General features: G+C 38.4%; 1 protein-coding gene across 1 annotated transcript in view; it reads left to right on the top strand.

The window, feature by feature from the left end:
- RMDN2 (regulator of microtubule dynamics 2) overlaps nt 1–25,241 on the top strand; it is a 45,720-nt gene that overhangs the window by 12,603 nt on the left and 7,876 nt on the right. Inside the window, exons 5-9 of the mRNA XM_086626135.1 lie at nt 9,991–10,066; nt 11,790–11,867; nt 19,802–19,900; nt 21,626–21,679; nt 21,768–21,848. Coding sequence (XP_086482261.1) covers nt 9,991–10,066; nt 11,790–11,867; nt 19,802–19,900; nt 21,626–21,679; nt 21,768–21,848 — 388 coding nt within the window. The remainder of the gene's footprint in view (nt 1–9,990; nt 10,067–11,789; nt 11,868–19,801; nt 19,901–21,625; nt 21,680–21,767; nt 21,849–25,241) is intronic.

The raw sequence follows: 25,241 nt of genomic DNA, 5'->3' as shown, positions 1-25,241 counted from the left end.
TGTCCACGCAGGCATCCCATGAATTGAATAGGGTCTCAATTGATTGTAATAGAAGGTTGGATACACAGATGAGAAGCTCAGCATGAATGCAAACTTAGTGTGAAAGCAATGCTGTCCAACAGGACCAAAATCCTTGCTTTTCGTCTCACTGCCAACATTAAATTTTCTTAAGCTGTGTAAGGTAAATAATCTTAGCCTGTGTAAGATAAGCCCATCTGTTCATTGGACACTTTTTTCACTTTTCATGTAAGGTTATCTCATTCTGTATTAGCTACTGATGAGGAAGCCGGCTTTCTGACCTTGACTCAGGAAAGTTTTGATTGATTTCTTACTATCTGTACTTTCTTATTTCTGAGGAGTTTTGATATTTCCTATCAGCACTGAGTTGATAGGAAAAAAAATGAGGTTTTAACTCGTGTTTGGTATAGCTGCTATCTATATTGTCCACTCATGCATTATTTCTAATGTTCTCTTAAACTGTTTAATATATTATGGCTTACTAAATGAGTGAGGATTAAATGATAGGTCTGTTCTTTTCCCGGTCCTGTTCCTTGCTCTCTACTTACAGTTAACTCTTGGGGGTACGGGGAATATAAGCAAAGAAGAAATCAAAATCACCTTTGTTGGTTTCATCTTATGTCATTATTTCCTCATTGCTAATTGTTCTGTACTTTCATGTATGTTTCTTTTCCTTCTTCTGTATTTATAGAACCTCTTCTTATTGTCTCGTGTGCCTTTTGTGAGTTGCAATCCAGTTTGTACTTAACGTTTCTGATATATATGTATTTAAATATACTATCCAGTTCTGATATATGTATCTCTTAACACCCATCCAATATCCCTGTCTTAGTGATATGCTTTTATTTTCACTTTTAGTGTCAATTACTTTTGGATTTTTAAGTCAATAGAGAACAACTCAGTGGAGCTGAATTAGTCTTTAAAACTATTTCCTGCCTTTCCTTTGCTTCACAAAGGGTCATTTGCTGCTTTGCTTTTGAATATTGTCTCTTCATAATTCTTCTATAGAACTTTTTATGACATGACACTTTTTTATGGTTTAGTTTTCTTCATTATAAATGTACACTGTGCCTGTCAAGCAAGTATCAGGGCTATAGACCTCTGTGAAAGTTTTGTATAGGGGCTTTTCTCTGCTGCTTGAATGCTCTATTTACCATGTAAATATGTTTTTGTCACACCCTGACTGACATAACTGTTCTAGTAAAGCCCTAGTGTAGATGGAGTTATACTGGCAAAACATCCCTTTTCCAGAGCAGAGTTTTTCCCATTTTGTGGAACTACTATAAGCTGTCTGGGGAATAGAATGTATCTTTTGTCTCCACCAGGAGAATTTAGTGCAATGGTCTCATGAGCAAACTCTTGCTAGTGTAGGCTGAGAGTTCAGCAGTCTTGCCTTAATTTATGTATTTACTTCAGTTAAAAAAAAAAAAGTCATATATCTTCTTAGTAGACCACCTATATTTTTTATAAAACTGTGTCATAAAATATATCAATGATAAAACTGGCCGACTTACTGATCAGAATACTGACAAGTCACTAATATTCATCCTCAGATTAAACTTGATAAAACATATACAGAAAGAACTTTGTAAAATATCTTGAAGTAGTCAGTCAATTTTGGTACTGAACTTTTGCAGCTGTGAATAGTTTTCATATTTGAATCCAGATTTTTGAAAACATGCGATCATACTTAATATTGTAGTTGCCAATGAGATCAAAAACCCTTCAGATTTTTTGAATGGTGACCTCTGAAAAACTAAAAGTAAATGGAAACACTGGAAAGGAAAAACATAGCTGTAACTTTTATTATTTGTGTGACCACCCTACAGACAGGCAGAGTAAATATTCTAAGTGACTTGTTGCTTTGTTCAGCTGGTGTTAATTATTCAAGTTGTGAGGGAACTCAGATGCAAAAGTTGGCGTCAGCTAATTGCAGGTCGTCTTGTTTTTCCCAAGCATCAAACAAAATCTTTTTGTGGGTCAGTGATTCCCAAATGATAGCTATGAATCCTTACAGCTCGTCTTGGACTATGGATCATCTTTATCATCCAGATTTTAATTGGAAGTGCTATGCAGACAGTTCAGCGCTATAGTTGCTTTAGATGGCACTGCTTTACAACTTTACTATTCCAGAAAACACAAAAGGTAGAAGCACGTTAATAGTGCTTGTATTTAAAATGAAACAATCACTCTTAAGTTCTTTTGCGAAACAACTGAGTTTTTATGTTTGTGGGGTTTTGTTGCCGTTTTTTCTTCAAGAGTTTGGAAGAAGTCCAGAAGACTTCTCTGCTGTTTTCCGGAGCTCTGCACCTCCTTTTTTGCTGAGGAGGATTTGTTACAGGCATTGCAAACAACAGAAAGGTTACTAGATGTGGCCAGTGTTCATGACATTTACTTAGAAAGTTCATTCTTTGCGCTGAGCTTTGGTTTGTTTGCCACAAACAAACTTAGAGCTGCAGTTAAGTTTGGGTTGCTCTGTAGAAGTCACCTGCTGATAGAGTCTTATAGCATGTGTCTCATTTAGATTGGAGTGAAATTATCAAGTGAAAATGTGGTAACTTTAAGTGAAGACTCCCCCTGAACCACAGCTTCCCCCAGGACTTTTCTCTGTCATGGGTATGTGGGTTATCTGGAAGTGCAGAAGCAAGTTTCACAAGCCCAGGGATGTCCATGGAAGCAGGTTGCAGAGCTGACAGTCTCTCACTGAGAGGGAACTGTGTGGAAGGCAATAGATTGGCTTCATTGAGGACATGAATGGGAATACCACTTCCTTAGGTGTTTTGCCTGACCTGTATTAGTAAGCCAAAAAATGGCAAAGGATATAATAACAGAAATCGTATTAGCTTTTGTTAGTGGCAGAGATGTGTTATTCACTTCCAGGACTAATTCAAAATGTTGACCCTTATGTTCACATATAATTTTGTGCTAAGTTTGTCCCTGGGTTAGAACTGATGCTTAGGGAACCTTTGATTTACAAGTATGACTTATACTTGAGTGGACTTGCTGTACTTAGTATACAAAAAATGAAAGAAGTGATAGTCTCAGGTAGAATATGTTTCAGTGAGGAAGTCTAGAAATTGCAAAGATACTGAAAGGCTTGTATGTAACAAGAAATGAAGAGAAGAGAAGGCTCTGGGGTGATCTTATCGCAGCCTTCCAGTACTTAAAGGGGGCCTACAGGAAAGCTGGAGAGGGACTTTTTACAAGGATGTGTAGTGATAGGACAAGTGGCAATGGATTTAAACTGAAAGAAGGCAGATTTAGATTAGATATAAGGAAGAAATTTTTCACTCAGAGGGTGGTGAGGCACTGGAACAGATTGCCCAGAGAAGTTGTAGATATCCCATCCCTGGAAGTGTTCAAGGCCAGGTTGGATGAGGCTTTGGGCAACCTTTTGTAGTGGAGGGTTTCCCTGCCCATGGCAGGGGGGTTGGAACTAGATGATCTTTGAGGTCCCTTCCAACCCAAACCATTCTATGGTTCTAACAGTGGAGTATCTAGCCAGAAGGTCTTTTTTATTACTTGAGAAGTACAAGGTATTCAGAAATGTAGAAGGTTGTGTTTCTACACAAAGGTAGTATTCAGAAATGTAGAAACTTTTTAACTCATGTCTTGAAAACAAAAGATGGTAAGCTCACTCACAATAGGATAAAGAACTGCTCAGAAGATGACTCCTAAGAAAGTCTACTGCTATTTTGACCCAACTGGGATTAAGTTTCTCCTGGATTTCAACCAGTGGATTAATTTTTAAGATTAAGTGATATTACTACCCATCATGATAAAGCCAAGTTCTTAAACCCATGTAACTTGGTTATTATGCAGAAAAGTGAGAAGCTGTGCAGAAGCAGGAAAAGCATAGTTCTTATGGAAGAAGAATTTTTATGGTGTGGCATGTACATGCAAAGGGATTTTACACAAACTTCCCACAAAAAAGGGAATGTCGTGTACTTACAGTAGTAGAATTATAACAGACAATTTGTCAGATTTGTAGGGCGCAATGGCATAAAAACATTTCTCTCGTGAAACAAAACTCTTCAAAATTATAGAATATGTTGCAGGATATTATCATTCTACTGACAACTTTAAAAATTAAATTCATACCATATTTCTAACTAAATTCTTGTAACCTTCTGCCCTTTATTATCCCTTATTTAGACTTAGAAGAGGTAGGTGCCTTAGAAGCTACAAGCATCTGTTTCTATCATACAGTCCTGTTTTTCCGGAGCTGATACCTTGTCCAGAAATACTATTTTCAGTCAAAACTTGGTATAACAAAGTTTCAGGTTAGTAGTTATTTGCCCTGTACTTGATTCATGGGATGACCAAAAGAGTTTTTACATCAATCTTTGTTGTTAATTATGCTTACTCTTAGTCAATTATCTTTAAATTACTCATTTTGGCAAAAATAATTTAACATTTCAAATACAGGAAGGCAAATTCAGAAGCCATTTCTGAAATGCTGTAATTTGTTCTGTAGTACGTGGATCAGAAGGATGTGTAGCTTCTTGTGTAATTCTGGCTAAAGAGCGTTTAAATGAGAGAATGGTGGAAGGTCATGCTTTAGGACTATGTGGTTGCTGAGGTTAGTGATTCGGTCTGATAAAAATCACTGTGCAAAAAAAAAAGAAATCGCAGTCCAGTGAGGGCTTGGGTGTTGTTTGGTTTGGTTTTTTTTCTTTTTCATAGGGCAGGTCAGTGGAATATTTCAGTTCAGAAATGTTGTTGCAATGGCTCAGGCTATTTGTGGTCCCTTTTCCAAGTTCTCCACTGGTTGATCTTTCTTCTCAGTGCGTATTTGCCTCCCCACTGAAGGGAGGTAGCAGATGTTGACACTTGCATGACAGTAACCCTTCACAAGGGACTGAGCTCAGGTCTGTAGTCCAACCTGTGAGGAGGAGTATGATGTCTCCCCTGGGAAAAGGTTCTTGAAATAGCAGTGCTTTGGTGAACACTGCAGCATTCTTATGCAGGTACAAAAGACGTGGGTTTGAAATGTGAAAACATCTATTTACAGCAAGATTTTTGCCAGAATGGTCATGGGGGAAATAATACTGGCAACCTAGTGATCCCTGTTACATTTCTGTCAAGGAGAGTTTTTGTCTTACTGTCTCTGAAAGCTACTGTTTCATTCTGTTTCCACATTTGTGAAGACTATATCCTACTAATTTCTTCAAGATTTGTATTTGCAGCTGTAACGGCTAAAAATGTCTGTTATGAAAATAAAAGTTAAATTTCTGAAACACAGAAATTTAATACAATTGCGGGTTCCACAGCCTCAAAAATGCAGAACATAGCATCCACATGTTCTAGTGGTAAACTTCTGTGAATATACATTAACAGTAACATTTTTTCTTGTTTTGGTATATTATATGTGTTGCAATAAATTATTAAGCCAGAATTCTTAAATGTCCTTACTTTCAGGTTTTTTTTACCAAAGTGTGAAATCGTTTCCTGTGGTTTTGCAAGCATCACCTATGCGAGTGTGCGCTACATCTGATATTTCCCTGGAGCTCAGCTTCAGTGTTCTGGTGAATTTTTAGTGTAAAAAATATATTTCTGCTGATTTCTACAATGTAGACTCAGTTGCATTCCAAAAAGAAGAAAAAAAAAAAGAAAACAAACTAAAACAAAACTCAACCCCCCCCCCCCCCAAAAAAAAAAAAAAACACGAACAAAAACCCACCTAAACACTTCACTTTGCACCTTGGCGCCTTGTAGTTTGTATATTGGCAGTCTTCCATGTTCTTAGCAACTGCTTCCATACCCTTACCATCATGAGGAAGGTGTTATCAAACTGATATTTTACTTTTTCTTGGAAACTTAATATCAGATGCATTTTTATAGATGAAATACCATGGTAGGAAAGTGATACAATTTTAAGTATGCAAAACTGTAGTCTCTGGAAGGGTAATGCGAAAGGGGATCATAAACAGTAATATAAGTTGCAAAATCTCTCTACGTAGGAATTGGTGTCTCATTGAAGTCAGATTGAAAAGGAAGCCTGAGGGCCTGACTGCATTGCAGAGACTGTCAGAATATCTAAGTGTGTGAAACTGGTGAGTGAAGGAGTCGATGGCTAAGAAATAAGATGGGATGCACAGGACTCTGAGCCATGCAGAGATGGGGAGATGCGAGAATGCATTTAGGACTGGAATGGAAATGAGCTTTCTTTTCACTGGGCCTCTCATGTTGTACTCACACATTAACCTTTACTCATACTACCTTACATGCCAAAAGTGTCTCAGGTGAAGAGGAGAGAGTGAAAAATAGGTATGAAACAGATGAACTAAATTCTTTGGCATTAGCAAATATGACAAATTCTCCTCCCATTCACAAAGTCATACGAATCACAATTAAGAAAAACTTTCCTGTTGATGCTAGGCTTCTCAAAGGGAGACCTAGACTTCTAAATGTGAGCCCTGTATCCACACGTTTCCGAAGTCTACATGAGATAAGAGGGTTTTTTGAAGTTGAGATACATGGAAGGGAATATAGAAGAGGGAAGACCAAGCCTAGGAAGATGCCTGTTATTTCTGATTTTGGCCCCATGAAATTTACCAGGGAAAAGGCAAAATGCTGTTTTTGAGTGTCCTAATGTGGCTTAATCTTTATTTGAGACTTTAAATCTATTCTGTAAATCCATCTCCTATGGGATAGGCTGTGGTTGCCAGAGTCTGTGTTGGGAGCATCTCTCTGCATTTTTGGTATTAAAATTCAGATTGCTTGCGACCATGCTTGATGAAACTCACTGGATCAACCTGCTGTTCTTCCTTTTGCAGCAGATAAGGTATGCTCCTCACAGTTTTCTCTTGTCAGAGTATGTATAGAAATTCAGGAACACCATAAGGGAAAATGTTAATTCACCTTGATCTGGACCCCTCTATGTGAGGGCCGTGTAGGCACTTGGCGTACTGTCAACTGTGGTTTCTTCCAAATCTGAGTTTCAGTGACATCATTTGTCGCAAAGGGACACGATGCTGACTTATTACTGAGTTAGTCTGATTGTGTTTGTGCTTAGAAAAGTCGTTTTAATTGTGCTTCTACACTGTTTCCAGTAACTTTTCTTCCACCTGAAGATAACATTTTCTTACGTTAACAGAAGTGCTGTGTCTGTCTTAATGACCTTGTGATCATTACGTTTATTTAGCTGAACATGTCAGTGGCTGGTTTTTTACATTATCCAGGAGCACCATCGGCTCAGCAGTGAGCTCACTTCCTTGCAGCACTTAGTTGGTACGGTTTTCTCTGTATTTTTGTCTGCCAAGGTGTACTGTAAGCAGTGTTTTCATCTTGATGTTCAAGAGGCGTGAGGTGGGCAGTGGTTGTGAGGAAAACCGGTATCACTAGCCCTGACAAAAAATATGTACGTTCTACTCGTTTCGTAGGATATTTGCACGTTATTGTGTGGGTTTTGGGTTGTTGTTTGTTGTTTTTTTTTTTTAAATTATTTCACCTCCCGTAATTTTTATAACGGCGCACAAGATGACGATGCCGCCTGCTGTGTCCGAGTGCCACCGCGAGATGGGGCAGGCGACCAGGCGGAGGGAAGGCGACGGGCGCGCCTCCCGCTGCGCGCCTCCGGCTGCGCGGCTCCGGCTGCGCGCCTCCCGCTGCGCGCCGCCTCGGAGCGCCGGCTCTGCCCAGAGCTGGGCCCTCAACCTGGGAAGGTGGTTGCGGGATCGAATGACAAGAACCAGATGGAATTATTTCTAGTTAGCTCCTTCCTCATTTTCTCAGATTGTTTTCTTGATGTTACCCTTTTGGGTCAGTGAAAATGAAGTTTGCTTTGTTTTTTAAAGTTTTCGAAAAGTATTTTAAAACACCTAAAAATTCTTTTCTGGAAAAAAAACCCAACACCTTTTTCTGGAAAATAAATTAATATCTGAAATGCCATAGAACTCGCAAGAATGAAATAATCAATTTATGCTGATTGCCTGCCTAGCCCAGTTCAAAAGTATAAAATAGGGGAAAAAAACCCACATGCTAATACATGAAAGACATTCTTATTTTTTCCTTGAAAAAAATAAAATGTATTTAAAGTTAGTAGGTTAGCTTATTTTTCATTCGTCGAAAATTTTGCTGGGATTTCCCTCCCCGGAGATTTTAGCTGTAAGTAGAAGTTTTTCTTTGAACTGGTTTAGACTAAGGACCTCTTTCTTGTCACGCACAGACAGGGAAATACTGCAAGATGCTGGATTAGCTTGTTCGCTTTTCATTGTTTTCTTTTGTAGCAGCAATCCGTTTAGCTATGGCATGCTGAGTTTATCTGATTAGCACTTAATGAGTGAAGGGAGTAGGGGAAATGTTGCCCGAGTTACTTAAGCCTAATAAAGTTTTCAGTACCTTCCCCCTCTTTCTAAATACCTGAACTTTCCTGACCCCCGCCCCTTGCTTTTTCCCGCTGTTGCAGCTCGTTCCCATATGAAACGCGCTCTCCCCCTGCAGCTCTAACTGTCAGAAGTAGTGATGCCATTAGCTGTATTTTGTTCAGTGCACATTGGTCACAACATACATCCTGCTCAACAGTGTTTGACAGTCTGTCCGGAGCTCTTACAGATTCAGCCGCTGTTGTTAGGCTGGCTCGCATGCCTTACCTGGGAACGCTTACGGACTAAAAATGCGATAACCCGTAGCATGAGTGTTTCTAACTTCAGTCCGTTAGGTGTAACCGTAAGCAATATAATAATTCATCTAGTTATGTTAACAGTGACATTTTAGTGAGGATTCACTGGAGCTTTAATAATTACCTTATATAAAGAAATTCAAGAAAGCTGAGGTTTAGTAATGCTTAAAAACTGTGTGTGCCATGCAGGTTGCGGGTCTGTTGCCATAATTAACTCCAAGTTTCTTGCATAACTCTCGTGTTTTCCTCTGGACTTCAACTTGATTTCCCTCTTTTAGAATTCGTTTTTGTCTTAATTTGATACTGCATTGTAAAATTTTTAATACAGAAGTAAAAATCTGAAAAAATTACAGAGATTATCTGTATTAGTTTATGCTGCTTTGATATATCTTCTGTTAGTTTCATACATAAATGCAAAGTTGTCTTAATACCAATGAAAATATGTCCAAGGAAAGTACAATTGCTGTATGTGCAAGAGATTCCTTATGCATGGTAGGTTCTGCAGCTGTTGAAGTAATAACGAAAGAGCAATAGAAGTTTAGGTGGAGAGTAAACAAGACAATAGTATTGCTTAGGAAAGCTGAACCTTTATCAGTAGAGACCTCTGAAAATATTTTCAATTATACCTGCGTAACAATACAAATTTTTAATAGAAATGCTCTCACGTTTCTTTAATCACTGTCAGTGTCTCCAGTTTATAATAATAATAGTAACAATGATCTTAGCAACAGGCAGCTAGTAAGAGCAGTAGTGATCCTGTTAGAGCAGAGTGTGTAATAGAAGGTAGTAAAAGAGAAGAATAGTAAAAGAGAAAAATAGAGATAGTAGAAGAATGGTAGAGGTGCAGGAGCGCACCGAGCTACTTGAGACGGGTAGAAGACGACTGTGAATGATTTTTGAGGTCTGCACAGCTTCCAGCTGAGCATGCCCCAGGGATTTGCCTTCCCAGGTGAGATACTGCAGCTGATGATGTTCACATTCGCAGTGCATTGCAATGCAGATCACAAGGTGTCCAGTTAAATTCCTGTCAATGCTGGAGCCAGTCTGGAAGTGTCACACTCTGAACTAAGTGGTAGAAATTTTGGAGGAGAAATCCCTGGTTTTTTACTCCACTGACAGCCCAAACAATGTCATTTAAACTTCTTGTTTCCATTGTTGTTTTGTTTTGTTTTGTTTTTGTCTGCTCCTGAATATTTACAGTTCACACTAAGCTTCTATCCAGCCATCAAGATGAAAGAAAAACAGCCGTTAATCTGTGAGTTAGGTATTGAAATATTTCGTAATTTGATTCAAAGGTTTATTTAAATCACGAAAAGCATGTGTGTGTGTTTTTTCTTTTCCCCTCTCAGGTTTGCAATTATGTGTGGCTATATGTCTCAGTTTGAAAGTGTACAAAACAAAATCAGGAATGGTTATCTCTTTAAGGTATGTTTTTGCAGGGTTTTGGGTTTTTTTTAAGCTATTCCTTTAAATTATTTCCTTATATAGTGTCAAAGACAGATTTGTCCAACACAGTAATTCAGCCTCACAGGTCTGTTTTGGTGCCGATGTTAAAGTGAAAACATTATTTTATGTATGTAAATAAATTGTATGCTTACAAAATATAAGAACTGAGGCAGGATTCTGGGAACAGCATTAAGATTCTGTTTTATTTTGTAGTCAAAGCAGGGAGGAAAAGAGAGTAACAATTCTGTTTAGAAAATAAAAGCATATGAAATGTTAAGTGATGAACTAACACAATTCCTTTGTGCCACCCTTAAGAAGTAGCATTTGTTTTAACACTGTCCTTTCAAAGGTAATCGTGTTTTTAGAGTTAGCAGTTTGTGTTACATGTCCTGCTCTTTCCTCTCCTTGTACTTGGCATAGTTTAGGCACTTTCCATCCCTTTCCTTCTGAGCTGGGATCTTCCTTTCTGGGTGTCAGTGAGAGGCAGCAGACATCTTCCACTTCCCGGGGAATGCCTAGGATGAGTCCCTATCACATCATGGCCATGTTAGGGCTTGGAGCGTTGTGGAGTTTTCCTATGAGAGAGCATTAATTACATCTGAGCTGTGCCAAGCAAGCCAAGCCCCAAGCACTGGGACAAGCTGGGAAGGGAGGGAAAATTACAAGTAACACAAGTGCTGCAGTTGTTTAAGGACGGAGTTTTAAAAGAGCCCACAGTGTTAGCAGTAGCCTTTTCAGGGAGGTTTTCCTCTTCACGTAGTTACTGAAATCTGTGTGAATAATTTGGAAATGTTAAGGATTTGGGAAAATAATAGCATGAAAACATAGCTCCTACTATGTAGTAGCACTATGTACTATGTGAGTAGTTTGTGGACAAAATGATAGAATAATAGGTTCTTAGATCTGTATGACTCAGATATTTTAGTGACTGGCTTAATCAGAAAAATAGAGATATCTGGGGGGAAAAAAAAGAAACCTTAGAAGTGAAATTTGTTTTGAGAGGTAAATGGTAGTTAGAGGCAAAATAGCTTATTTCTTTTCTCTTCAAATTCAGGCTGAGCAATAAGAGCTTTCCTTAGTAAATTAAAGAGAGAAATAAAGATATTCATGACCCGTAATGAAAATGGGTTTTGAAGAAGCACCTTATTAGATACTTTCTAGGTTTTATGGTTTCACTGTAAACAGAAACATTTTGTTTTCTGAATTTTACATTATAATAACAATTTGTTGTGTCATGTACCATTTCATTGGGGCAGTCACATTCCAAGGTGGAAGAGACTATGCTTCAGTGATGGGTGCTGGCATATAAGATCTGTCAAAGAGAGTGGTTGCGTTCTCACTGATTTGGTGCATGACAGTTTCCTAATACTAACTGTAAATAAAATGTATTTAATTGAAATTATTGCCATTTTAAGACATAAGTTCTTGAGTTCGTTAATTGAACTTTAGAGCTGCTTAGTCGTGTTCTACATACAGCATGCCTTCTTGCATTGCGTGCAAAGTTGCTAAATAGCTTCGTTTGTGGTTTCCCTCCCGTCCCATGAGGATGGGGTTTACTAGTTAAAGTATTTGTAGGTTTTTAGAAAAGAATTGCAGCACAAGAGAGTTTCTGAATTTGCTTATGATTTGCAGCAAACTTATTAGAATGTAAAAACACTTGCCAAACAAACATCTAAAGTGACACTGATTTTCTTTCTAATAGGAGCACCTAGACAAAGCAATTGAACTTAAGCCTCAAGATCCTTTTTTATATTACCTAAATGGAAGATGGTGCTATTCAGTAAGTTGTTTTTTTATCTAACATATAAATTGAGTATACTGAAAAATGATAATGCATTTGAAATGAAATAGTGGGACTTCAGACAAAGTAGGTGTTTACTGAAGTAGGTATTTTGAGCTAAATGAAGCAGTACATTTTCATTTCTTGAATTAAGTTCCACATGTGTGCTGTTAACTGCTGACCATTCCTGTCACGTATGTTCAGTAAGCTGTGCTTGTATGTCCCTCATTGTTGTGTTCAGGTTTCTTCCCTCAACGTATGAGTGTTTAGTAACTGGTATTGAAGGAAGGAAGGGTGACCTCTTGATTTCAGTTCTTTGTTCTGACACAGACTTTCTGAGTGATCTTGGGCTGGTACCGTAACCTTTTGGGAACTTTATTCCCCAACCATAACTGAAATTAAAGGCACTTACATGCTGTCGGATTATGTCTGTGGCAGCAAGGCTACCGTGCTGGTTTGGTAAATTACAGGAGAATGTCATCACAAAGATGCAGGCATAAAAATCTATAATTCATCAAAAAGTTTTGCAAGAGGTATAATCTGTGTTATGCCAACACAACACATGCTTTTAAATATTGTATTAATGACATAGTGGTAAGTAATCATATATGAAGAATTAAAATAATTGGTTTGCAAGTTTAATGTTGATTAATTTTATTATTTTCTTTTAGAAAATTAGTGCTTGTGCTTGTAATATGAGAGTTGTCTTATTCTTAAGCTCATATCTTTGATGGCTCAGATGGCTGTCCTATGGCTTCAGCTCTAGTGCTGTGAGGAATCCATCAGAAGAAAATGTTCTTGCATAGTCTGTGCTGTAAAAGATCACTGGGAGGCTTCTCCATTGCTAGTCACTACAAAGTCCTTGCAAGCTGGAGAGAAGGAGTTGCTGTGATACATTGCAGACTTTGTCTTTATCTGCACAAGACTTAATGCAAAGGAATCTTTCAGCAAGTTTTTCAGATCGTATATTTAACTTCAAAGAACTTTGAGCAATTACATGTTTTCTCAGTTGGTTTGAATACGGAATGACACCAACTTTTTCAAAGAGCTTTTCATTTTGCTTCTCATCACACTGTGTTCTTGAATATCAGCATCAGCTACACAAAAGTGAGTTGCTGAAGATTGCCTGATAGTATACTTGCTGTCCTGTCTTTGAAGAGCATCTCTTTCACCAGAGATGCCTTAAGCAGTTTTACACTGCCTTGTCCAACAGCTGACTGCGGCTTCCATTTATGTCAAACACTCCCAGGTGTTTTTCATGGCTTATTTCTCACTTCAGCTATGGCTTTAGGAAACTTTACAAGTAATCTCAGTATACCTCACTTTATTCTTATTGCACTGGTTTTTTACTTTTGTTTCATTTTATTGACAGTCACCACTTCCTGACTAATACATGTGGTTTGTTGCAATATGTCATTACAAACTCGTGTTCCACACTTGCAACATCCATGCAGGGCTTCCTTACTGAACATTAAAGCCGCAGATTAGCATTTGTTTTAGGGTATGACCTGACCTGCATTTTACTAAGTGAAACAATCCACTTAAACAGGTGTAGCCACTGAAATACTAAAGGATTGATTTCTGATTTCTTTGTCATCTTTTTTTTTTTTTTTTTTAAATTCTTGACTTCAGTGACTGCCATGACAAAATAGTAACCTGAAACTCTTAGAACAGTTTTTCATAGCACAAATAAATATAAATATAGGACTGAATAACATTTTGTTTCAACTTCTGGGGCTGTCAGCGCATAAAAACTTACTGTCTTTTACACACTTGCAGTAACAGGATGAGACCATCATTTGGGAACGTTAGTTTTGAGGCTCTACTGTGGAAGCTAGATCTTAATCCTAGACCAATGAAGTTGTTGATATCCTCATTGGTTTTAGCAGACTATGAGTAGGTTTCTGTGCTGATCCACTCACAGGTTTTGGCCATGCGTGTTATGTAGATAGACACAGGAGCTTGTGGAAGATGTAGCAAATTCCTTGGTCCTATTCTGCAGACTGTAATGTTTCATACTGTGGTAATTATCCCAAAATTAGACTGTTGGCTGTGGTTTTGGTTCCAAATACTTCTTCAGGGTAGGGATTATGATAGGCTGCTTGAAAAATTAATTTATCGCTCCTTCTCTATACTGGTACTGATGGATGGATAATGCTCCCTTTAGACCCTCTGTTTTTTCTGTTTAGTTTAGCTGTGGGTGAGGCTGGGAAGGTTGCCTTGCCCAATGTGAGGAAATTAAAGAAGAAAAAGGGATGACTGAGGAAAGAAGGTTAGTTTTTACATTTAGCCTAGCTGACTTTGAGGTCAAGTTAAGACTGGCCACAATATTTTTTTCTTTCATATGTGTTACTTCCAGGGGTATTATAATCTAATTTTAGTCACATATTTTTTTACTGAAGCAGTGTAGTTAAAAAAGATAACTAGCGTTTGATACTTTATAGGCTTTGATAACACTTTCGGGAAACCCGATGTACTTAAGTCTTCCTAGTATAGTCAGACATTTCCCATTCACTCCCCATTTAATGTTGGGGAATCTTATTACTATCTTCTAGCACTGTTTTTCAGGCTGACAAACTGAAAAAAATAGGTATAGCATAAGAGACTGTAAAAGTGTTGTAACTCAGGGTTCCAGTTCGTTCACAAATGACAATCAGTCGAACAGACTTTTAGGTAAAAAGTACAGTGGAGGCGAACGAAGAAGCTTCACTGAAGGCTGAAATCTATATCAAGAGACTGCACGCTGTACTAGTAAAAGCTGTTTGGTTTGTGGAGTTTTCCCAGAATTCAACTCTGATTGGCATTTATCTCCTTCCTCAGTGTACCACAGCCCTTTGCAAAGAACAATGATACGGCAGTGCCAAGTGTCTTACTCAGCAGTTATTCTTACTGAGCCAGATCCGAAGCTGATGAAAAGTGTCAGAGCACCTTTCAGCAGGAAGGATGAGCTGGATTTTGATTGCTTCGCAGCACTGAGGGTTCAGCTTTGTTTTTGTTAAGGGAAAGGGAAAACTACTTTGCTTTTCAGATCAGCAAAAAATATTTATTGGAAGTTAATTGATCTGTGGTTCATGGTGTATAGGAATTAATTTTCTTACAGAGTTTTGGGGCACAATTATCTGATAATCCTTTGTAATTGTGGGTTTGTGGGGCTTTTTTTATTGTTTTAATGTTCAGAATAGCTTTTAAAATGGAGTATGTATGTAGTTAAGACTTATGGCTACTTGCCATTACAGGACTAGCACAGAACAGTTATCATATGCTTGTGAAATTGAATCAGAGCCTCTGGTAAATGATGGGGTGTCAAAAATTAGATCTCTTGGGATTTCCTTTTTGCAGGTTACATGTTGTATGTTGGATTCATCTCTGGTGTATCCTAGTATCTGAGTTACATCAGGGAACAAATTGACCCAGTTCCTTTCTGCGTGTGCTCTGTAAGTCTGCTCCCCTTACTGGAAAGTGAAAAGTCCAGGGAATTCAAATTGGATAAATACCTAAATGCCTGTGCAGACTGTCCTGGTTCCTCATCTGGCAAGAAAAAGAATATTTGTGTTGGAAGCCAGTATTTTAAAACTGCTGTCCGGTTACTTAATCTCTTCCAGAAGTCAAAACATGGCAAAATTATTTAATACAATTTTACATTAATATATTGTAATGAAAAAGAAAAAGAAACTCTCTGGGGATATTTAAGTAGGTGCCATTAATATTTTACTGAAGCTGGATCATGGGATGATTTTCCTTTATGGAAGACAATTGTGTGATCTGTCTTCAGTGAGCTATTAGCAAGGAGACATCAGAGGAGGAAATCCATTAGGGCTGCAAGTCAATCCTGGCTGAATTTTCAATCCAAGTGGGTTAGCTTCCTTGGTATCAACATCCTGGAATTTGAAAAGAGCTGTCAATGGGCAGGGTTTGCATCGCATCAAAAACAAATAGAAGACAAAAGCAAAAACCCAAACTCCAGCCAATGTTTAATTCAGATGTGATTTTTGCTGATCCTGGGCTAAGAAAGAGAAAGAGATGTTAGGAAATCCCTTTTCCCCGTATTTAGGGGAAAACCACATTTTCTGCCTTGGTCTGCAGAGGAACAAGAGGCCTGATAAGAGCATGCTGGGTACGACCTTTACGGTGAACTGCAGTTTAACTCTGTGGGTGGCTTTCTTCCAGCCCCGGTACTAGTAGAGATTTGGGTAGAATAAACGGATGAAAGCTTGCTGTTGGGCACATCTACAGGAGAGATCATTTGAGACAAACATCTCCCTTAGCTTTGGGATACTGAAGAGTGGCTTCCCCTCCTTGGTAGAGGCCAGGCAGTCATGGTGACCTACTCCTCTCCAGCCCTAGGGAAGTTCAGGAGTTGGCTGAGGGTCCCTCAGGCCCTTGTTTTTCTCTGTTGAGTGAGTGGGACTAGCTCTCCTCGTGCTGGGGAGTGATGTTCCTAGAGTGACAAAATACATTAAAACCTGGTATTCTGTGGAAACACAGAATTCCTCACAGTGCTCTTGTGAATTTTCAGTCTGCTGGGGGGACTGACGTCAGGGCTTGGGAGACCTAAAGAAACAGAATTCACATAAGGTTTGGAAATCATCTGCAGGCCAAGGGCAATCTTCATTCTTTAATTCTGTTGTTGTTGTAGCTATTACTTGCTGCAGTAGCTGTTTTTCTTACTACTTTCTGCTGTCCTATACCATTCTTGGAACACGCATTAACTGGAATCATGGTTCCGCTGAGGTTGATGGGAGTTACAATCTCTTTGTACTTTATTTTATATGGACCTCCAGATATGTTCTGCACTTGACTGCAGAATTGAAATTTGCACTACACTAGAGCATGCTACACCAGGGTTTCTGTTGCCTGTGCTTGCTCACACACAGAGAATGCTTAGTAAAGTCAGTTGGTATAGTAGGAATGATGCTTCCATTTCACTGAACATGGCATAAGATTTACTCTAATAAAGTTATTTCAAATTAAAGACTGTGCTTATGTGTGTTTAGGGGAAGGGTATAATTTCCTGTACATCTTTATTGCTCCAGGACACAATTTTGTGTCTTGCATAAAACAAGTCTCTTCCATTTGTCTCACCTCAGTCATAGTAGGGTGCAGACTGACTCAGGTGGAGTGTAATTAAGCTGTTGTAATGGGATTCACCTCACTTGTCTTTAGCCATCCACAAGGTATACTTGTCTATGCTCCCTTTGTAATTGAAGGAAAGAAAGAAGAGAAAGAGAGGAGTGTTCATCCCAGGCTAATGTAGGTGGAGAGGAATTGTCTAGTGGAAATACCTCTTTCTGTATTGATCGTGCAAGGAACCTGGACAACTCGTGTAAACGAGGAACTTCATTTATTGATGGCTAGAGTCAGCTGCAAAGAATTCATCATGCTGGTGGCATGTAAGTCTGGCTACTCAAAACATTACAGAACTCTCAGACTATCTGTGTAATAGTCACAAAGTATAATGCTGGAGCTAGTGCATGTTAAAGAAAACTCACTATTGTGCATACATGCATTTCACTTTTAAACACTATTTCAGGTTGGAGGGATTTGTAATATAAAAATGGCCAAGTGCATATATGTTTGGGCTTTTTTTTAAACTTTGAATAGTGCAAAGTAGCACCCAAGCCAGACAAAATAAGGACTAAAACCTCAGTAAATCAGTTCTGATGAAATCTTGTAAGAAAATAAAACAACTGCCAGGAAGAACTTGTGTTTTCAATGGGAAATTATAACTTCACATGGAAAAACTGCAATTTTGTTTCCTTGCTATTGCATAACAGCAGACACATGTAGGGTAATTGTATCTGCAGCGTATGTATATCCCCAGGGTGTTGTGTGGTCTTGCAGAGAACTGTGTAAGCATATACATTCCCTTTATTTTTTTCCCCTCTCTTCCTCCTTCTATAAGCTACCTCTACCTTGATGTAATGCACCTAGAAATATAGAAAAAGCCTTCCTCTTGCAAAAGAATAGAGAACACTGTAGCAGTAGATTGGCGTGAAGAAAAGAATACTTTTGCAAAAATCCTTTGAATATCTCTCGCAGAATATGTTTCAGAAACTAGAGAGTGGCTGGAGAATGAAGCGTGTGAGGAATTATATACATTCCCACAATTTGAACTTTTAACCAACATGCTGCAGTTTGTAACAGTGTGAAAGCCCTGCAGTGCAGAGAGGGGAAACATCATGTTGCTTCAATGAATGAGAGCTCTGGGATTGCTGGAGAGCTTTAGTAAAAAAGTCTTTATTCCCTTAGAAGTGGCTTCAAGAATGGGATACGTGTGAGAGAGAGAGAATGAAAAAAAGCTTTGTTTTCTTAGTGTTGTTTCTCTCTGGAATGTAATTTTTAGTGGTTTTGTGTGAAAGACTTACTGACGGCATTTAACAAATAAGGCGTTGGACCCTGCCAAACAACCAGCAAGACTTCACCAGGATGCCTCCTGTCTCCACACAGTGTTCCTCTTGTGTAGCTAGAGTCATGTGGGCCAGATGAGAAAACATGCTCCTATACATTTTCCTGTTGTGTTCCAGCCTGTATTTGAGCTCATTGTAATGGTATTTTTAGGGCAGTTTGCAACAAGAAATACATAGAACTTGATGACTGTTCAAAAGAGAAGCATTCTGTTCAATAGCTGTGGATAGCTATGTGTGGATTGATTCTTATATTTTACCATAATTAACTAATATCTACTGGATAACTGCTGGATTTAGCTGGAGGAGACAGAGGGAGCAGCAACAGTCCTGAAGAGATTGGGAAGCCAAGGAACGAGGCAGGAATAATCTAAAGCTATCCAAAACCATTTCAGTTTTTACAGCAGTAGGACAGACTTGAGTTCAAGGCTCAACTCTGTTATTTGAATTGCATCTCCCTCTGAAAAAACGATATCCCTATGTGACTCATGTTTCACCTCCAGGTCTCCGAGGAGAGGCTCTCTTTCTTTGCCTCTGTATATCCCTTCTCTGTGTTGCCTCTGCATAGATCAGACCAGAAAGTGCTAGGAAAACACAGAACCTTGTTTTTTGCCATTTTTTACTCAGCTGCACTCTGTGACAGGAGCCATCAATGCTGTGGTTCAAATACTGATCTGAAGGAATAAAGCCCTGACTTTTCTTTACAGAGGTAGTAGAAGCATCCAAAGGAGAGTGGCTTCACTTCTCCATTTAAACAGGCTCCAATCTCGCGTTGCGTTTCTCAGTAGCTCTGTCCTTCGTTAGAGATGTGGGGTGTGTTTCACCAGGTTAGGTGATGGAGCCAAATACTTTATGGCAGTAGCTAGAGCAGTTTCTGTCAGATGTCAGAAGAAGTCATGTACATCATGTGACAATATGACAGTTCCTTAAAGTCCTTTTATAGCAGCCCATCTTCCTGAAACGAGAAGACGTCTTTGGCAAATGTTATTTGTCAGATTTGAAGAGCTAAAAATGAAGCCTTTTTCTTAACAGTGGTTGTCACTAGCTTCTGTGTAATAAATGAACTTGTTTTACAAGTGCTAAAAGCACTCACATTTTGACTGTAGCAACAGCTTTTTGTAATGTTGAAAAGTAGTCAAGTACATGGACTATCATGCTAAGCTGTCTCATGAAAACCTTAACAGATTTAAAGCACTATTTGCAGCCTTAGGTTTTAAGAAGTGGCGAGGTCTTATGAAACCTAAACCGTACTTTACACTTTGTATGTTAGAATAATCTCTTATCAATGATGGTGGTGTTTCGTCATGTATTTCTCAACAGAAATCTGAAATCCAGAATCTAAAATCCAAAAGACTATGCTTTGAGCTGGCCAATCGACAGTATAAAACATTCCTTTACGTTCTTTTGCAAAATAGGTTGTGTAAATAGTACAGCGGCACAGTACAGTATTTACTCCAAAATTGAGAAGCAATCCTAAAGACTTTTGATTTTTTCTTAGTTTTTGGTTTTTTGTGGGTTTTTTTATTATAGGTAGCTCAGTTGTCTTGGATTGAAAAGAAAGTAGCTGCTGCTCTCTTTGGGACTCCACCAACTTCAACAGTAGAAGAAGCATTGCAGAATTTCCTTAAGGTACGTTTTAGCCAAGAGTTTTCCTGTGTGACTGTTTACCAGCCGCTATATGTGACTATTGTCTGCTCAGCAGGTTATGTTCAGTAGCTATAAATCCAGGGCTCTCCCGAATACCACAGAGCTCTCTACTAAAATATTTTTCCTTTTCTATTTTAAAATTAGTTTAGAGATGAGTGGCTAGCACCTCTCTTCTCTTCCTTTAGTTTTAGGGAATTCTTCAATGATGTTTTGTGGTAAATAGTTATTGGTTTTAATGTGAGATGGATATTGATTAGTCATATATGCCACTGAAACAAATTAACCATAGCAATAATAATGATTTGCCCATTTCTGCAAGAGGATTAACATAGGCAAGGAAAATTTTGACATTGTGGCACCTCTTTTTCTGATCTGAAGCTGTTTCATTGAATTTCAGTAGAAGCCTTTCTTGTTTGTGGAGATGAAATTACCTTTGTAGCGAACTAGAAAAGAAAACTCTGTATATAGGTCTATGTTCCTGGGCATTCTACTTGAATGGACAGTTATGAGAAAACAACACATGAATAAAATAAACCTGTCTTTCAGTGTCTTTTATATGAATCATTTCTACTTCTGGAACTGAAAAATACAAGTTTTTCGCTTGACTGAATTCAAAGCATAAACTTCCATCATTGCAATTACTTTCAGACAGTTTCTCGAAGAAATGGAACAAACGTATTTTCTTCACAATCAAAAGTGCTTGTTTTCTGTGTTCTTGATCTGTTTAAAGGGGAACAGTCTCCTGAATTTTGGACAATACAATATGTTACTATCTTCCCAGCTGAAGAGATTTTATGTTTAAGGTAGAACTCCAGAGGTGGAAGAAATAAATTGAAATGTTCACTTTAGCTTCAGGATATTTTGTGGTGAGCTGCAGAGTAACTGTGGTTTTAAGTCATCTTCTGCAACAAAAATTCAATTACTGTCTAAAAGACAGCTTCTTGGGTTTCTTTTTCAGTTGTTTGGTAACACACAGTTATAGTGAAAGCAGCATTGTTTTGGTCCAAGGATTACAGCTACTGTAAATTTCACTGGTGTAATTTTTCTTCCCCAAAAGCTGTTTGTTGATAAAAGCTGCTTCTTGGTTGGTAGATAATTGGTGGGGTTTTTACGGATCTTTCAAGCATCTACATCCTTGATGTGTTTTAAAAGGAAGACAATCTTGAACTGTTTTAATGATCTGAACTTTTCAGAAGATGGTAATGTGAAAAGAAAGGTCAACCCAGAGCTAGAAGATACGGGTCTCTCAAAGAAAAAGCATTATAAAGTTGATTAATACATTTCATTACCCATTACACAAAGTGTGAACTGTTGGTTGCTTGTTCGTTTATTTGATGAAGAAATAAATACTAATAATCTAGAGAGAGCAATGTCTTTTAACTCACTGTGTAAGTGAATGAATCCCGTAGATATTCTATAGAATGATCTGATATCTTTAGAAAACACTTGGGGAGAGAGGAGAGCAAGAAATACAGAACATTTTAATGTGTTCAATGTCAGCACCTCATATGCCTGGGTTCGGGTTTGGGGTTTTGTATTTTCTTGAGGTTTTTTTTGAAGTGCTGTACAGATTGTGGTGCACACAGTAGGGATGATTCAGTCTGATGATTGAAGAAGCTTAGTGCATTACTAAAATTCTGTGCAGACCACATAAATCTCATCACACAAGTTTTATGTCTGTTTTCTTTCCTGTTTTTTATTATTTAGGCAGAAGAAATGCATCCAGGATACTCCAAATACAATTATGTGTATTTGGCAAAGGTAACCAAGTTCTTTTAGAAATAATGTTTTGTAGACTCTGGTATTCTTACAGTGGTCTGATTGGAAACAAAATGTTTTTTCTTCTCAGTGCTATAAAGATCTTGGCCAGAAAAACAATGCACTGAAGTACTGTGATTCTGCACTGTCAATTCTCTCAGTTACTAATGAGGTGGGTATTGAGACTGATAACTTGTTCTGTTGTGACTGCTGTCTTGTCTTTGGCACCCATTATTGCACTGTCAGTAATAACATAGTGTTTCACTTCTGAACTCAGAACCTTCCTTTTTTCCTCCTGTCTAGGTTGGCTCATTACAGTTGTCTGTATCAACAACTTTAAAAAAATCGTTGTTTGGGCAACCGTCAGGGACTTGTCTGTCTCAGAGGCTGTCAGAAGTTGAATTGCAGTCTTTGTAATGCAGCCTATTTCACTAGATTATCTTAAGCATAAGCAGTTGAGCGTGTCACTCTAGCTGTGCTGAAATTTTACCCCAGACCTCCTTTTTCTCAGTTGAAAGCATTCTGGATATTCGTCCCACAGTCTCCTGAAAGCTTCTGGTTTGTGATTCTTGTCAAGGCCTCCAGGGCAGTGTGTTAGCAATAGCAGAGGTAGATGAGTTACTCAGAATTGCCTTTGTTTTCAACCACAGTGCAGTTCAAGAGGCACAGTACTTCCAGTTACATCTACTGGAACATAGTTTATTCTAAGAGATTATTAGATGCCTTTTCAGGCCCTTTAGAATATTTTTAGTATGTGGACGCAAAATTTCTACAGATATTTGAGAGATTTTAAGTGATTTAATTTCTCAAATATAAACCAAGTCATGGCAAGAAGGTTCACTCTGTCTGATCTTGTGTTAGAAGCGAGTTCCATAATTACCGATCTATGACTGGAAACGTCTTACCGTCCTAGATCATGACAAGTTCAAACCTGAGCTTTGTCAGCCTAAGGGACCCCCTTTGAGCACAGCAGATGTGGCAGGGAGAGAGAGAGGTGATTCCAGAGTCGAATTGGCCCTATCCCATTTAATTCTTTGAAGTTAAGGAAAAAGACCATTAAATAGCTCTGTAACTTGATTGACAATAAATGCTGTGTGTGGAGCACTAACATGTTTATGTCAAGTGTTCCTGCTGAGAAGAAAGACCACTGCATGCCTCACCAGCAGCTGCTCCTGGGTGGCCTTTGGTTTTGGCCCAAGTTATATAGTATGTACCAAACACAAGTTAAGCAATCGTTGCTTGAGTTCAGTGTTTCTTTAAGTATGTATTGATACAGATATGACATTAATTATCTCTTAACTCTGCTTTATTCTTTACTTACTATTGAAATGTACCTTCAGCTTGTCTATTACAGAATGTAGGAAAGACTGCTATAAATTATCCGGTGTTTGGTACCTTGCATCTTGGCATAAAAGGTAGAACCAATAGTGTAAAGGAGAGAACGTACGACTGAAATTGCTTTAACTCAGCATGTTTTGTATATATCTGCACTGATTGTGCTGGTGAATTTTTTTGTTGTTCCTGTATTCAGCTTACTGCAGGCCAGGTAATCTTGCAATGAACTCTGAGTCTATCTGGTGAAATTGCAAACATGTATCACAGAAACTTCTGGTGGGCAGAAGATTGCCTGTGTTTAGTAAACTGGAAGTCATTCAACATACTCCTTGAAAAAATATAGAGATAGCATAGATTGGGATTAATCTTTAATAACAATAGCTGGACAAAATTTTGATGACCAAAGGTAATTGCTGAGGCTTGCCCTACACTTGATGGAGAGAGAGAGATGCCTTTGTGTCCCCTGATGGCAGAGAGAGACTAGATGTGAAGATACGTTTAAGATGTGTACCTGAGACACCTGACACCTAGACTGCAATTAATGAGAGGGCAATCCTGCCTCTGAAGTCCAGTGTCATCAGTCTAAACATGAGTAAAGGAATGCCCCATCACATTTTTGAAGTACCAGCAGACCTCAGGGGACCCTGAGGTGAGAGCAGGAATTTGGGAGCAATCTGAGGGGAAGGGGGGGTGTGTGTTCTGGCAAGCAGGGGGTGATAAGAATAAAAATGATACTGGTTTGTGAAAGAGCAGCAAATGGGCCCTCAAAATCTTTTGTCCATCTGAAGAGGACAAGATGATTTGTCCTCTTCTGTTTTGACTAATTGTATAGATATCACAGATTTGTCTGGTTTGCCTTGTTTACTTGTGATGTGTTTTTAAGTTTAGGAAAAAAAAAGTCCAGGAAAATATGGCATTGGGACAATAGTGTGTAATTCAATTTGAGGGGGAAAAAAAAAAAAAGCAGTCAGCACAAGGTAAAACCAAGTGCATACTGAAAGGAATTACTATAAAATTGACATCTGGAACACAAACTGCACAAAGTTGTTACCTCAAGTCCCATCTGAATTAGAATATTAGGTGTTGTTTTGGTTATTGTGTTAAAGACTTACTGATTTTGGGGGGGAAACATATTGGAACTGAAGTGGTTCAAGGCTTGGAGCTGTACACATTTAGTCAGGTTAGTTTAAGGCAGGGAAGAGACTGTAATAAGACTAAAGAGACATTGGGGAGCCAGTAACAAACAGATGCTGATAAAGTGCCTGAATTGACTACAGACCTGTAAAAGATGGGGTTCATGGTCTGAAATAGAAAACGCAGGTCAGCAGCAGTCTGAGGATTTCTTTCAGTTTGCCACAGCACAGGATGTCAGGGTCGTCAGCAGTGTGGAATGTTGTCACAGTCATGCGAAACCCATCATTCCCAAGTGTAATCATAGTTTCTCATGTGAGTTTTCTTTCTTTCTTCAGGCAGGGGAATTCCTTTATTGTTTTTAAATGTTGGCTTCTATTGAGAAACATGTATGTGTATAAAGGCATAAAATGAGGAGCAGACTGAGAGACAAAGTTGCTGGAAAGGTGCCACATTGAATAAATGTATAGTATTTCATGATACAAATCATCCTGCAGCATAAGTACGAAAAATAATAGTAGACAATGGTTTACTTTTTATTGCTTCTGAGCATCCACAATTTCCAGTGATTTCAGTGGAAACCAGAGGTGCTCAGCATCAGTAAAATAGCCCATAGCTCATTTTGATCCTTAGGTCAAATTCTCAGCTGGTCTAACTCAGGGCACTTCTTCGACACTTTGTCTAGGATTCATTTCATGTAACATTTCAAGTTAAGTGAGATGATTTTTGTCTTGAATGTTGTATCACATCCAATTATCCCTTCTTTGCATCTGTTCTACCACTTACAGAATATGTTTTCAATTCAAGGAGTAGAAGGGCTTCCAAACAGAGGTAATTCTTGTTAAAGCAAAAAAAAAAATAATCAGATGGCCTGTTTCAACCCTATTATGAACCTTAAAAAGGATACAAAAAAAATCATCAAAGAAGAGGCAACTTCTGATTGAATGACTCCTGTAAGTCCTAATACCAGTTTTTAAAAATAGTTTGGCACATTTTAAACTAGTCAGTCTGTGCAATTTTTTTATTTTAAAAGGAAATACAGGAGGCTTGGTGAAAATTACATCTGAAAAGCAAAACTGATGTTACAGTACTACTTTAG

The sequence above is a fragment of the Tauraco erythrolophus genome, chromosome 2 (assembly GCF_009769465.1).
Source record: "Tauraco erythrolophus isolate bTauEry1 chromosome 2, bTauEry1.pri, whole genome shotgun sequence".
NCBI classification, from domain to species: Eukaryota; Metazoa; Chordata; class Aves; order Musophagiformes; family Musophagidae; genus Tauraco; species Tauraco erythrolophus.
This window is presented reverse-complemented; position numbering and strand designations above follow the sequence as displayed.